This window comes from Terrapene carolina, unplaced genomic scaffold, assembly GCF_002925995.2.
Source record: "Terrapene carolina triunguis isolate 2854851 unplaced genomic scaffold, T_m_triunguis-2.0 Scaffold449, whole genome shotgun sequence".
Lineage (NCBI taxonomy): Eukaryota > Metazoa > Chordata > Testudines > Emydidae > Terrapene > Terrapene triunguis.
In genome coordinates, this window is record NW_020664800.1 from 685,061 (window position 1) to 699,719 (window position 14,659).

Here is a 14,659-nt window from a genome sequence, read left to right on the forward strand (position 1 = left end):
CGGGCGACAGACTTCCCCCTTCCCGAGATGCGCCGCGGCCGCTTCCTTCTCCTCCCCTTCCCCGAGCGTCTGCTGTTGCCGGGTAACGTGCCCCAGCGGGCGACAGAGGCTGCGGCCGGGGGCAGGTGAGAGGCAGCCCCGGCCCGAGCGCAGGGTGCTGTATGGGCAGGGTCGGCGCTGGTGGGAAGGAGCTGGGCAGGGGGCTGTGAGTGGGCGGGGGTCAGGTCTGGGGGGGAGGGGACTGCACAGAGTGGCGGGGTGATAGCCCAGGGCCGGCTTTAGGCCAATTCCACCAATTCCCCCGAATCTGGCCCCGCGCCCAGTGGCAGGGCCACCCAGAGTGGGGGCAAGTGGCAGAGAATCCCTTCCCTGGCTGGAGGTGCCTTTTTAATTCTTACTCACCCGGCGGCACTCCGGGTCTTTGGTGGTGGGTCCTTCAGTCGCTCCGGGTCTTTGGTGGTGGGTCCTTCAGTCGCTCCGGGTCTTTGGAGGCACTTTGGCAGCAGGTCCTTCAGTGCCACCGAAGACCCGGAGCGAGTGAAGGACCCGCCGCCAAAGACTAGGAGTGCAGCCCGGTGAGTACAAGCCCCACGTTTTTTTTTACGTGTTTTTTTTAGTCATCCCTGCCGGGGCCCCGTCGAAACTGATCGAATCAGGCCCCGCACTTCCTAAAGTCGGCCCTGGTGGTAGCAGGGGCAGAGTTGCCGGGGGGGGGGGGGGGGGGGGCGGCTGCTGCTTTGGGTTTCCTGGGGGCTGTCATGTTTTCTGGTTCCGCAGTTTCCCAGCAGTGCGTCCGTGGTGCGGCCCCTCCCCTCTACTTGCCCAGGCTGGTGGTGGGAGGGTGGAGGCTGGTGGAGAATATGGTTCTAATGCCTGAGCCCAGCCCCATCTGTGTTTACTCAGCGAGATGATCCAGTGCCTTCACACCCCACCCCATGTGCTTCTTTGCGTCTCTGGAATCCCCATCACATGGCAGTGTAAGAGCTGGGTGATGTGATGCTGCTGCACTGAAAGCTTTTTATTCCTGAACAGAACTGAAGACCCTCCCATTATCCGGTCTATTGCAAAAATACACATTCTGGAGAAGTGCTAGTCACACAGTGCTCACACAAACACATCCCAATATCAAGCGGTACCAAAACATCCCAGTGTCAAGGATGGTACAAAAACATTACCCAAGGATAACAGGAACACACTGACCCCTTCTAAAAAATGAGGTCAGAATAACAGTATGTAATATAGATGTTTTGATCAAACCAACATGTACAAGGTGATAGGTAATAATTAGCGATGTCAGGGGGCAGTACTAACTGGTTTGTATCGTGTTATAAAATGTATTTCAGAGGGAGTATCTTTGTCTAGCCTTAGAGAGGAACAGAAAGTTCTGCTGTTCACTGAGCTGGTTCATTGCTACGGGCATACATGTATTAGTGGTCTGGTAGAGTCTGCGGGATACTAGTACCATGCTTTGTTGACAATAAACCTAGCTGGATGCCTTCGTCCCTTAACGGATCTAGTGGTCTGCGCAGGGCTCGGGCGGCACACATAGGGAACACACACACGCAGCCAAACATCTAACCACACCCTTATAGTTCCCAAAGGCTATTGTCTCTATCTCAAGAGCAGCTTCCTGGGGTGCTGATTCTCTCCCCTGGTGTGATCACTAAACTGTCTCCTCCTCAGTTTGTCAGCTTGATGGCTTTGTTTACTGTATATGTAAATATACTTTCATTGTCCTCTGCCTGTAATCAAGCTGCTCATACAGGTAAATGCATGTTCCTTTGTCTAGGGCAGGCTGAGTTTATGCACTGCCTCCCAAACACATTTTAATAACATATTTCTAGCACACACATATATAACTCTTTGTACACAAACCATTCATGCATCATGCAATGATGTTCGGGACCAGCATGTTACCAGTGTACATGTGATACCTTACACAATACCTTTTAGATACTGTGACAAAGTTCCTCCTGTATCTTGGTGGGTCCTGCGCTTATTGGCGGATTTTCTTGCCTCAGAGATTCACCATGTGGGTTGGGGAACAGCCCAGAGACCTTCCCCTCTGGAAGAACCCACAGTCCAGGTCAATTGGGAGGTTTGGGGGGAACCCAGGCCCGCCATCTACGTCGGGTTCCAGCCCAGGACCCTGTGGACTGCAGCTGTCTATAGTGCCTCCTGTAACAGCTGCATGACAGCTACAACTCCCTGGGCTACTTCCCCATGGCCTCCTCCAAACACCTTCCTTAGTCTCACCACAGGATCTTCCTCCTGGTGTCTGATAACGCTTGTGCTCCTCAGTCCTCCAGCAACACACCCTCTCACTCCCAGCTCCTCACACTCCCACCACAAACTGAAGTGAGCTCCTTTTTAAAACCCAGGTGCCCTGATTAGCCTGCCTTAATTGATTCTAGCAGCTTCTTCTTAATTGGCTCCAGGTGTCGTAATTAGCCTGCCTGCCTTAACTGGTTCTAGCAGGTTTCTGATTACTCTAGTGAAGCCCCTGCTCTGGTCACTCAGGGAACAGAAAACTAGTGACCAGTATATTTGCCCTCTACCAGACTCCTGTACCCCACTGGTCTGGGTCTGTCACAATACATATTATGATAAGTGTGTTGGGGATTGTGACGGGTTCGGTCACAGAGACCCCCTTGGGACTATCACCTGATGTGCTGAATTTACCTCTGAGCCTGTTTTCCCTGCCACTTTGGGACTCCAAAACCCTGTCTTATTGAGCCAGACATATTAACTTCCTGCAACACAGACCCAGGTCTGGTCCACGCCCCCAAAGCTGCAGACTTTAACCAAAAACTGCTCAGCAGGTCACCTATTTCCAGCACCCAGACACCCAGTTCCCAATGGGATCCAAACCCCAAATAAATCTTTTTTACTCTGTATAAAGCTTATACAGGGTAAACTCATAAATTATCCACCCTCTATAACACTGATAGAGAGATATGCACATCTGTTTGCTTCTCCAGGTATTAATAACTTACTCTGGGTTTATCAATAAACAAAAGTGATTTATTAAGTACAAAAAGTAGGATTTAAGTGGTTCTAAGTAATAGCAGACAGAACAAAGTAAGTTACCAAGCAAAATAAAAAATCTAAGCCTAATACATTAAGAAACCGATTACAGGTAAATCTCACCCTCAGAGATGTTCCAGTAAGCTTCTTTCACAGACTAGACTCCTTCCTAGTCTGGGCCCTATCCTTTCCCTGATACAGTCCTTGTTAGTTCCAGCAGACATCTTAGATGAAAAGCAGGGGCTTTCTCATGATTAGGACCCTCCTTGTCCTGCTCCATCCCCTTTTATAGCTTTGGCACACGGTGGGAATCCTTTGTCTCTCTGGGTCCCCACACCTCCTTCTAAACGGAAAAGCACCAGGTTTAAGATGGATTCCAGTATCAGGTGACATGGTCACATATCACTGTAAGACCTCATTTTTCATTACCCAGGGGCTGGCCTACACATACACAGGCAAACTTGCAGGTAAACAGAGCCATTTACAGTCAATTGTCGTAGTCAATGGGAGCCATCAAGATTCTAAACCACCATTAATGGCCCACACTTTGCATAGTTACAATAGGACCTCAGAGTTCTACTTAATATTTCTAGTTTCAGATACAATAATGATACATTCATACAAATAGGATGAATATATCCAGTAGGTTATAATCTTTGTAATGATACCTTACAAGAGACCTTATGCATAATGCATATTCCAGTTACATCATATTCACATTCAGTGCAACGTCACAGGGGTAATGAGTGTGTCAGACCTGATGTGAGTTACAGTATGGTGAGCCCTCTGCCAGTTGGCATTGAGTGGCTCCCAGGGTCACAGTCACCAAACTGTCCCAATCAGTCCCTAGGGTGGGTGCATATGAAGACAACTCAGGATATAAGTGGGAAATTATGACGACATCTTGTGCTGTTATTTTATGGCAATCTAGATGATTCTTGTTCTTGTTAACATTTCTCACTGTGCTCAATTCTTCTGTTTTTGCAGAGTATTCAGACATACAGTATTGCCATTTTACTGCTATTCGTTAATGTCTGGATGGTTGCAAAGATGGTGACTGCAGATGACAGCCAGTGGGATGAAACCATCTGTGACATGGCTGTTTGCCAACACCCACAGTGCTGGGACACTATAAGGAGGATTGAACAGGGACATCCTCGGGTCCGTTTAAGAAACTTTGACTCACTCTGCAGGGCTTCTTCTTCAGAAAGCAAAGGTAAAACCAGTGACCGAGGCCCTGTCTTTTCTAGGAGGAAAAAGATCTATTCTGAACTCGAGTTAGCCAACTTCAGGGACAATCCTAGCGCAGTCAAGGCATTTTGTAGTTTTCACACAAGTTAGGTCAAGTTAAAGACTATTCATCGTTTTTTTAAAGCTAGAAAGGATCATCTACTGTGTCCTCCTGCACAACACTTGCCAAAAAATTTCACCGTCATCCTTATGTTGAACCCAGTAACTTGTGTTTGACTAAAGCATATTTTCGAGAAAGGCATTTAAGTCTTGATTTGAAGACATCAAGATACAGAGATAGAGAATCCACGACTTCTCTTGGTAGTTTGTTCCAATCACCCTCAATGTTAAATGAATGTGCCTAATTTCTAATTTGAATTTGTCTGATTTAAATTCACAGCCATTGGTTCTTGTTATGCCTTTCTCTGCTAGATTAAATAATCCTTTAGTACAGAGGTCCCCAAACTGTGGGGCATGCCCCCCTAGGGGTGTGGGGAGGAACGTTAGGGGGGCCCCTGGGGTGAATACAGATGGGGGCGGGCACGGCTATTAAAAGTTTGAGGACCACTGCTTTAGTACCTGGTATTTTCTGTCTATGAAGGTACTTATACACTGTAATCAAGTCACCTCTCAATCGTCTTTTTGGTAAACTAAACAGATTGAGCTCATTACGTTTCTCACTGCAAGGCATTTTTTCCAGCTCTCAGATTATTTTTGTGGCTCTTTTCTGCACACCAGTTTTTCAGCATCCTTTTAAAATGATGGATACCAGAACTTGGCACAGTATTCCAGTATTGGTGTCCGCGGTGCTGTATACAGAGGTAAAGTCACCTCCCTACTCCCCTGTTTATTCATCTGAGGATCACATTAGCTCTTTTTGCCATAGCATTGCACTGGGTGGTTATGTTGAGTTTTTTGTCCACACTGACCCCTAAATCCTTTTCAGAGTCATTCTTTTTCAGAATCACTCCTATCCAGGACACCCACAGTTCTGTAGATACGGCCTGCATTCTTCTTACATGTATGACTTTGCATTTGACTGTGTTAAAATACACTTTGTTTGAATGAGCCCATCTTACCAAGCGATCCAGATTGCTCTGTATGACTGCCCTGCTCATTTCACCGATATTTGTGTCATCTGCATATTTTACAGAGGGAGCTCAGTCTTTAACTCCACCTGCTAACTCATGTACAAACTGCCTTCTCGTCACTAGGATTTCATCTTGCGTTAGCTAGTGAGTTAAGAATATACATTTTTCCTAATGAAGGCACATTTCAAGAGACTCAGGCTATCCGCTCAGAAGGAAAACCCTCCAGCTCTTCTATCTTTCCTTGCATTGCCTGCCAGTTTTAAATATGTATATGAAATATATTCGTACTTAGAATATATTATGAATATACTGAGGTTACTGATCCTGCTCATGGTTCACATGTATAACTCACTTATTGTCCTTGTACCGCCCCCGCCCCCACCTGGAATTGACCTCAACTAGCTACACTGAGGTAACAACTACCTCCGCTTTGTCTCTGCTAGGATTTTACATCAGGGCAGCTATCTTGATGCAAAAACACACATTGTTTTTGCAATGAAGATAAAGCCACTAAGGCCAAAATCGTGTTTAACAGCATGCTAGTTAAAATGTGTTAGAAAACATGTTAACTAACATTGCATGCATGTTCCCAATTAGACAAGACTGGGTAAGAGACTTCTAAAGCTTCAGGTGCAGCAGGAAGTGCTGTTGGATTCAGTGTTGGCGTTTTCCCCTTAGAGTCAGTACTGAGCCAGTACCCCACTATGGTTTTTGGGATTTCTATAATAATGTCTTTCACATGAGAGGTAAAACTGAGGTCTTGACCACTTGTGGTTATTAAAGATCCCCTGACTCTTTCTGTGTAAGAAGGAGATATTAAACTTGGCGTCTCGGCCAAATTCCAACGAAGCAATGAAATTCAACATCCCTAAAATTTCCCCCCGCAATTAGATTTGTATTATTCTCCATATCCTGTAGTATTGCTCTGCACTGTTAACTAGCTGCAGAGGTGGCTGCACTTAGGTGGTGGGTTAAGTTAGCGTGACATGTTCCTTATCTTTCTAGTCTGGGAATTGGTGGGGTTGTGAAGCTTAATTAACTATTGCTTGTAATGTATTTTAAGATCCTCTGATAAAAAGCCCTAGGGAAGGCAGAGGCTTAATTATATTATAATTAGTTACTAATAAACTGGGCTAACAGGACACTGACAAGGCTGTAATAATATCTAAAATGGACAATATATAGTTAGAGCTAAATGGTCCCCCCCAACTGTAGAATTCTGTAACATCAGATCCTCAGTGTTCACAGTGTCTTTGCTTTTAATTTTTAGATGAATTACCAACACTGAAGATTATAAACTTCCCCAGCAATTGCTCTCCCCGAGGAAGGATCAGATGTTCCAATTGTAACAGAACTATTTCCACCTTCACTGCACTTGAGACCTCTTTCTCTCCTTCTTCTCTGTATGAAACTTCAGTCTATGACTTCTCTGACCGAAATTCTGAAGTCAGGTGAATTGCTGCTGAGTTCCAATCTCTGGATGACTTTTGAAGGTTGTCAGTATTCCCAGGACTAAGAGTCTGTAGCAGAATGATGGCACCCTTGTTTTTCTGACAGAGGCTGAGAAGAATATTAGTGTTTTAGAGATTGCAATTGCCATGGGGCATGGAGCATGTCACCTTCTGCGTTTTATACATTGCAGAGCAAAATGTTAGCACTTATGGCCCCAATTCTGCAAATAATTACACATATGCTGAACTTTACTCATGTGAGTAGACCTACTGATTTCAATGTTAAGCACATGCATTAGTTTGTACAATCAGGGCTTAAGAAATAAATGTATTTAAAAGACCAGATTGCTCTTCTAGAATATAGGATACATTGTTATTAAATATTCATATTGTTCATATCAGTGCCAGGTCCCCCTTGTGCGAGGCACTGCACAAATCCACAGAAAGACAGTCCCTACCACAAAGAACTTACAATGTAGACCAAAAAAACCAAAACAAATTAAAAGGTATAGAAAAGGGATACACATACAATCCAAGCCCTTGATCTGTACATGATAAACTTTATGTACTGAGAGTAGTTCCCATTGACTTCAGTGGGACTACTTGACTGTGTAAAGTCAAGCATCTGGGTAACTACTCACAGGACCAATGCCCAAGACCCAGTTCTGTCACCTTTCCTCATGGTGAGTAGTACCTTACTCCACCATGAGTAGCAGTGGAGTAAGGTATCACTTTACACCCATTTCTGCCATCTCTGTTCATGTTAAGTGATTGTGGGCATGTGTCTCGTTAGTTCCATGTTGTGTCTATAACATGATGCCCCTTGGTAAGTTGTTAGTAGCAAGGTCAAACCTCTTGATCTAAAAGTCTGAGTCTCTGATGTGAGAGCTAAAGAGCCAGCTTTGCTAGCTCAAAGCCAGTGGCAAACTCCTAAATCTCTATGAGTGACCCAGCCACTCGAGGGGAACGGAGCTATTCTGTGTAAGTGTGGGTTACCTGCTGTTCATGATCTGTTAGCAGTATTTTTCTTAAAAAATACAATAAAGCCTCATCCTTGCCCCTATGCTCTGTTGTTCATCTTTGTTCTTGCTCGTTTCCTTTTTGTTTTAATTACCGAAATAAGTATGATTTGTTCAAACTGGGTGACATCCCTTTTAAAATTGGAATTTTCACCCTTACCTTGGCATTTCCTAATTTTTTAATGCTTCCCCTCTCAAGCTCAGGGCAAGGTTACCCCTTATTTTTCCATGGATTTCCTTTTTTCCTTTTAAAAAGGAAAAAAAAAATACCCAGGAAGGAAGATAATTTCCAGTGTAATCTGCAAGTTTCTTGATCTGGAATGAGTTGGCTAGGCCCTCCTGAACACCATCCTCCTTAACTGAGGCCTTCTAAACTTAGGCCAACTGTGACCAAGGCCTCCAAATCCAGCTGTTTCAGCATCAAAGTTTAGATCACGTTAGCCACCAGAGTTTATATTAATCCAAAGCTTTAGTGCTTCTTAGAGCATCATGATAAACTGCTCTACCTGTTGAGAGGGATCGTAAAACCCTGAAATTCTACTGGATGGGTGGAATTTCCTGTGTGATATACGGAAGAGAACACAAGGCAGCTGCACCAAGACAGAGAGTTAAGGAGGAGCTCTCCACTGTAACTGAATTTCCTGAACATCTTGTGTGTGTGCATTGTTGCCATTGCATTAATCCGAGTTGTGTTAACAGTGCTTATAAAGTGATTTGAAGAGGAAAAGCTCAGTATAACAGATACTGTAAATAGATTCCAAGGCCAGAATGGACCATTGTGATCACTAGTGTGACCTCCTTTATAACACAGACCATAGAACTTCCCCAAAATAGTTCCTAGACCAGATCTTTCAGTAAAACCTCCAATCTTGATTTTAAAATTGTCAGTGATGGAGAATCTACCACTTGAGCCCTGCAAATCTGCTTTGTATCCACGGACCATGTTTGCAGATCACATGCGATACAAATTTTGTATCCGCGCAGGGCTCTATCTACTACAACCTTAATAGCAGCTAGTGTCCTTTGCATGCTGTTAGTTTGTATTGGTCTCACTGTGATTTTGGTTTGTGCCTATATTTCAGTTCAGAAAGAACTCATTTCCCAGGACTGAACTCTGTGGTAGAGTCACACACGATCCCACAGACAGAGATGAGCTTCACCTACTTGAATAGAGTTGGAAATGTGAGTGATTTAAATGGGGGAAAGTTGAGTGGTTGCAAGGATCTCCTTTTTATAGAACTCAGGGCTAACCATTTAGCTTCTGGTAAGTTGCCAATGGGGCCCTCAGCTGGACACTGTTTGGGCACTCTTGGGTTATGGCACAGAGAAAAGCAGCATCTCTCCGTGTGGCGGATATTTAGGTCTATGTCTGCAAATGTCAATTTCACCGCACACAAGGAAAAAATATTTCTATCACTAATAACTGAAATTTACAGAAAAGGAAAGAAAGAAAATGCTGCTCGAGAACTTAGTTTGATTGAAGGATATTTATATTGTATATTTTGACATGTGATGTTGACATTTTGTGTTTTAATGGTTATAAATTCATAAATGATCTGGAAAATGGGGTAAACAGTGAGGTGGCAAAACTTGCAGGTGATACAAAACTACTCAAGATAGTTAAGTCCCAGGCAGACTGCGAAGAGCTACAAAAGGATCTCACAAAACTAGGTGACTGGGCAACAAAATTGCAGATGAAATTCAGTGTTGATAAATGCAAAGTGATGCACATCGGAAAACATAATCCCAACTCTACATATAAAATGATGGGGTCTAAATTAGCTGTTACCACTCAAGAGATCTTGTCATCAGTGTGGATAGTTCTCTAAAAACATCCACTCAATGTGCAGCGGCAGGCAAAAAAGAGAACAGAATGTTGGGAATCATTAAGAAAGGGATAGATAATAAGACTGAAAATATAATATTGCCTCTATATAAATCCATGGTACGCCCACATTTTGAATACTACATGCAGATGTGGTCGCCCTATCTCAAAAAAGATCTATTGGAATTGGAAAAGGTTCAGAAAAGGGCAACAAAAATTATTAGGGGTATGGAACGGCTGCAAAGATGAATAAGACTTGGACTTTTCATCTTGGAAAAGAGATGACTAAGGGGGGATATGATTGAGGTCTATAAAATCATGACTGGTGTGGAGAAAGTAAATAAGGAAGTGTTATTTACTCCTCATAACACAAGAACTAGGGGTCACCAAATGAAATTAATAGGCATCAGGTTTAAAACAAACAAAAGGAAGTTTGATTGTTTTTTTTCTTCACACAACGCACAGTCAACCTGTGGAACTCTTTGCTAGAGGATGTTGTAAAGGCCAAGACTATAACAGAGTTAAAAAAAGAACTAGATAAATTCATGGAGGATAGGTCCATCAATGGCTATTAGCCAGGATGGGTAGAGATGGTGTCCCTAGCCTCTGTTTGCCAGAAGCTGGGAATGGGCGACAGGGAATGGATCACTTGATGATTACCTGTTCTGTTCATTCCCTCTGGCCACTGTTGTAAAAACAGGATACTGGATTAAATGGACCCTTGGTCTGATCCATTCTTATGTTCTTATTTTCGAAAGCCTTAATTTTTTGAATATCAAAGTCTGTCATTAAATAATCATCTAACCCCACCTCCAATTGTCTCACCCTCCCATAATTTCCTCCAACTGTGAACATTTAAATCAATAAAAATAGATTTTTTTCTTAAAACCCATAATTTTATGCAGCTGTGAAAATTGAAATTGATACAAAATTTAAAAATGCTTAAATACCCATTGATATAACCCATCAACATTTTTTAAAATCATCAAATTCTGCCAAGCCTACTGCTGTTCATTGCTTTACATCCAATAATGGAAATTGATTCTGTGGCTTTTTTGGGGGAGAAGAGAGTTGGCGCAGTCTTTGCAATTATTCACTTTGAAATTATGCTCTGGGAAATCCAGCTAAGCAAACTCTCTTCCTTTAAAACAGCTCTGAACATTTCCCATGTATTGATTCCTGTCCTCATGTGGGAGGTGATGGCTGAGGCAAGGCTTTCAACGGAGGGCTGGGAAAGTGTTCTAATGTTCCTATCCAAATCTTGTTCTACAGCCCTCAAAAGGATTTTGCAGCAAAACCAGGGAGACTGTGATTTGATATTTTTTATATAAAAAACAAGCAGAGCTTTTAGCATGTTTTCTTTTTGAAAAGTTATGATATGCAATCATCAAGGAGAGCAAAAGGCATAAGTACTTTTCCTTTGCAGTTCCCCTTTAATATTGCCGAGAGAGCCTTACATTTACTTGATTCCTCTCATTCACGTTGCATCTGGCTAGCTGGTTTTTTTTAGGTTTAATAATAATTAAAACTTTTCATTTGCATAGTGCCTTTCATCCCAAAGCCACTTTGCAGACTTTAGAAGGATTATTCATCCGCTGCAGTCACCTCTTGGATGGAATGCAGCAACTGTTTTCCTCCAGCAATACTACCCAACAGATGGAGTTTTTAGGAGGGGAAATGAAGAATAATTGCTCATGGAGAAATGAAATTACAGGATGAATTTTAAGGCAGCAAAATATAATTATTTACCTTAGATTTTGACTAGGCCACCAGGATTAACATTCTGTCTCTTGTGACAAGTGCCTCAGAATCTTTAATGATCACAAGTGATTTGGGCATTTTTTTATAGTTCTCTCATGTGAAAGAAAACAACAATGTAATACTTGGCACCTGCAGTAGTCCAGTGACCCCACAGCACCATTGGCATTGGCTCAGTACTGGCTCAGGGAAGAGTACCTCTACAAGTGACTAATCATACCATGTCTATGTTGTAGCTCCATGTGGTGGATCTCAGTGAGGTTGCTGCTTCCAAGCAGGACTACTGTCCAGACAGTGGAAATTTGATTGTTAAATGGGTCCCAAATATACACAGAAAATCTCAGCGGCCTGAGGTGGAAGCAGTAACAGAGTAAGTACCATAGTGATAAATGCAATATACACTGGGAGAGTCCATCTCCTAAGAGTGACTAGGTGAAGGTCACATAGTTGCCCCTATTTTTCATAAAACAGAACACACGGCAGTCACCCTTACCCAGAGGTGTGGCCTGCAGAGGCTCCACATCCCTGTGTACAATGCACTCTGCTTGGCTCAAGATGGAGCATGTAGTCTTTGCTGGTCATACCCCTGTATTAAAGCTGGGATGAGTATTGTAGAAGTTCAGAAGCTGCACTTGGAGCATCCAGGCCAGAGATGAGCAAAATGTGTCATTTGCATCAAAATCACATGGATAGCAGGTTTCAGTAATAATCCAACCTCAGTAGTGTTGTAGCTCACAAACCTTAGCAGGCTGCAAATCTTGCTGCAGCCTCAGCTGTGAGACTGTGAAACTGATGGTATTTATGTGAACTGTGAAGGAAATGGGACAGAATTGTGTTAAAAATGAGTTTGAATCCTACTAATGGCAAACGAGACCCGATGTTAGAAGTTTGAGAAGCTGGGAAGAGCCCTCCAGGCACATGCTGTATGTGAGTGCCCCCCTCTAGCTTTTGCCCTGTACTCCATCCTTCTCCAGAAGTAAGTCTACATGAGTAAGTAAGGCTACCCCTCTGATACTCTACATGAGTCTCACTCATGCTTTTAGCCTCAATCACTTTTCCTCAGTTTCAGGCCATTCTCTCTCTTTAGCACAGAGGGGTAGGATCTAACACACAAGGGCTGAGTTTTCATAGTTGCCTAACGGATTTGGATGCCCATTTCCCATTAAATGTAATGAGGACTGGGCATCTAAAGCCTTCAGGTGGCCTGGAAAATCTCAGCCAAGCTTTCTAGTCAAGAGCCCAGGCCACATTCCGATATCAGTTACTGACATCAGTGGTGTAAGTGAGATTAGAGTCTGGCCCCAGTCTTCAGGAGCTACTTTACAGTCGTTTCTGTTGGATTAATAAGCATGTTCATAGGACTTCCGTGTTGATCATAAGATGTCAGTGATTTAAGAACAGACCCCCATTTGGGTGAGATTCCTGGGCTGGTACAATGACTTATACACAGACAAAAGAGTCATCAGGGGTGCATGCAGCAGAGGGATGTGTAATTTGCATATTTGTGCAACTAATCACTACAGTAGACGTGGCCTGAAATCCCCAGGGTGAAATTCACTTGTAGTGCAGAGGGGAGACTGCAGGCAGACATCTCTCATGTGTGGGGTGCTGCACTACCTGAATGCCTCCGAGGACTGCATGCCAGCTCTGAACAGGCTGGCACATAAAGCAATATTGAGTGGGGACAGGGACACAGGATTCATGAATACACAGATCTAGAGTGTCCCTAATGCCTAGCAGCCACTCGTACAATCTATGAACTGGAATGGCTGTGCAGGAGCTGCCCCGCCCAGCCACTCATGCCTGTTGGGCTGTGGAGGTGGTTGCTAGACTCCCAATGTAGTTATTTGTTTAGGTTCTCTAATTGTTGTCAGTCCAGCCCAGCCATAGTTTCCCCAGTACTACTTAGCCACCAGCTGTCCTTACCCCCCCATGGTATACTCTCCACAGGCTGGAGCTCCTTCGTACACTGGGGAACTGAGTCGGGTCTTTGACTCCAAGGAATCTGGCTTGGACACCTTGCCTAGTCTCTCCTCTTTTTCTTAAGACTCTCATTTGGCTGGAATTTGACTTCTGATCAGTGGGTACGTGTCATTGAACACTACAAAATTAGCCCTTGTCCCCAGAATCTGTGCTATTTTAGGGAGTGTAAGAGTCTGGAATTCAAACCCAGACACCCCTCCTTTGTAGCACACAATGTCACCACTAGGTCTCTTGTGTTCAGGCATGATGCCAGTTAACCCTTTCAGACATATTTGTTGCTAGTTTTATTCTGTTGTCTCTCACTTTGGGACTAGGGAGAGAGGCCACGAGACTTTTTGAATTCCCCCTTCTTTTGGGTCCCTACCCTTTAGGCTCTGCTTTTGGCTCCCAATCTTCTGGCCAAGGACAGCTGCATCAGACTTCCCTTAACACTGTTCTCGTCTCAGCTGACAGGGACCCTTTGAGACAGGAGGCAGCATTCTCCCGACCCCACATCCTGACTGTTAAGAGCTCCATTTGTAGCAGTCCCGCCTCCAGCAGCATGGGACTCCTACAAGGGGAGAACTGGGAATCCAATACAGGACTCCTATAAAGGCACTGGTGAGCATTAGGGACTTTGGCTACTCAAATGTTGGTCTGGATCTAGCTTTATTACCTCTCAGGTCAGCTGGGAGTTGAAGTGTCTGGTAAAGGGTTATGACATGAGTATCTGTACTTCTGTAATTAATTGGAATCCATGTGCTTTTATTTGTTTAGACTGAAGCCTTTAAGAAGAGTATGTGTTAAAAACCTTGCCTCTGAAAATCTCTTTTCCCTCAAAGAACGGCAAAGGAAAGGAAGAGATCTTGACATTGTGAGCTTCTTGAAGGTTTGCTGGTGGACTAGCCATGTGCCCAGCCAAGTGCTGTACTGCAGGGATGGCAAACAGACCACTGTAAAATGAGCAAATGCTTGTGCCTTCTGTGAGTGAGGAGGGCTAAGGACTTTGCTTTCGGGTATAGCATACAAGTGCCTCTGGGTATATAATTCCCAGCTCATGGATGGATAGAGGGTGGTGGAGGCAGGGCGCTCATTCAGCCCCAGGAAGAGAGGTATTGCTTCATGTTGCTCCACAGCAAATGACCAAGCAGCAGCATTGCCGCATTCCAAAGATGTCCCATTCTGCTGGGACGAGGACATGAACAGGGATAGGGTTAAAGGCAGGATAGTGGGGGGTGCAGGAAATCCCTGTGACAGTGTACCCCATAAGGCTTTATGGGGAGGGGGTGCTTATAA

The 14,659-nt window shown here is 44.0% G+C and overlaps 1 protein-coding gene across 1 annotated transcript; it reads left to right on the plus strand.

The window, feature by feature from the left end:
• The first annotated feature begins 39 nt into the window (after positions 1 to 39).
• On the plus strand, positions 40 to 14,392 carry CUNH9orf43 (chromosome unknown C9orf43 homolog). The gene is made up of 6 exons (XM_024205301.2): positions 40 to 125; positions 4,015 to 4,243; positions 6,619 to 6,799; positions 8,901 to 9,000; positions 11,638 to 11,771; positions 14,141 to 14,392. Exons 2-6 carry the CDS (start codon positions 4,066 to 4,068, stop codon positions 14,325 to 14,327), a joined length of 780 nt encoding a protein of 259 aa, XP_024061069.2. The 5' UTR covers positions 40 to 125; positions 4,015 to 4,065; the 3' UTR covers positions 14,328 to 14,392.
• The last annotated feature ends 267 nt before the right edge of the window (positions 14,393 to 14,659 follow it).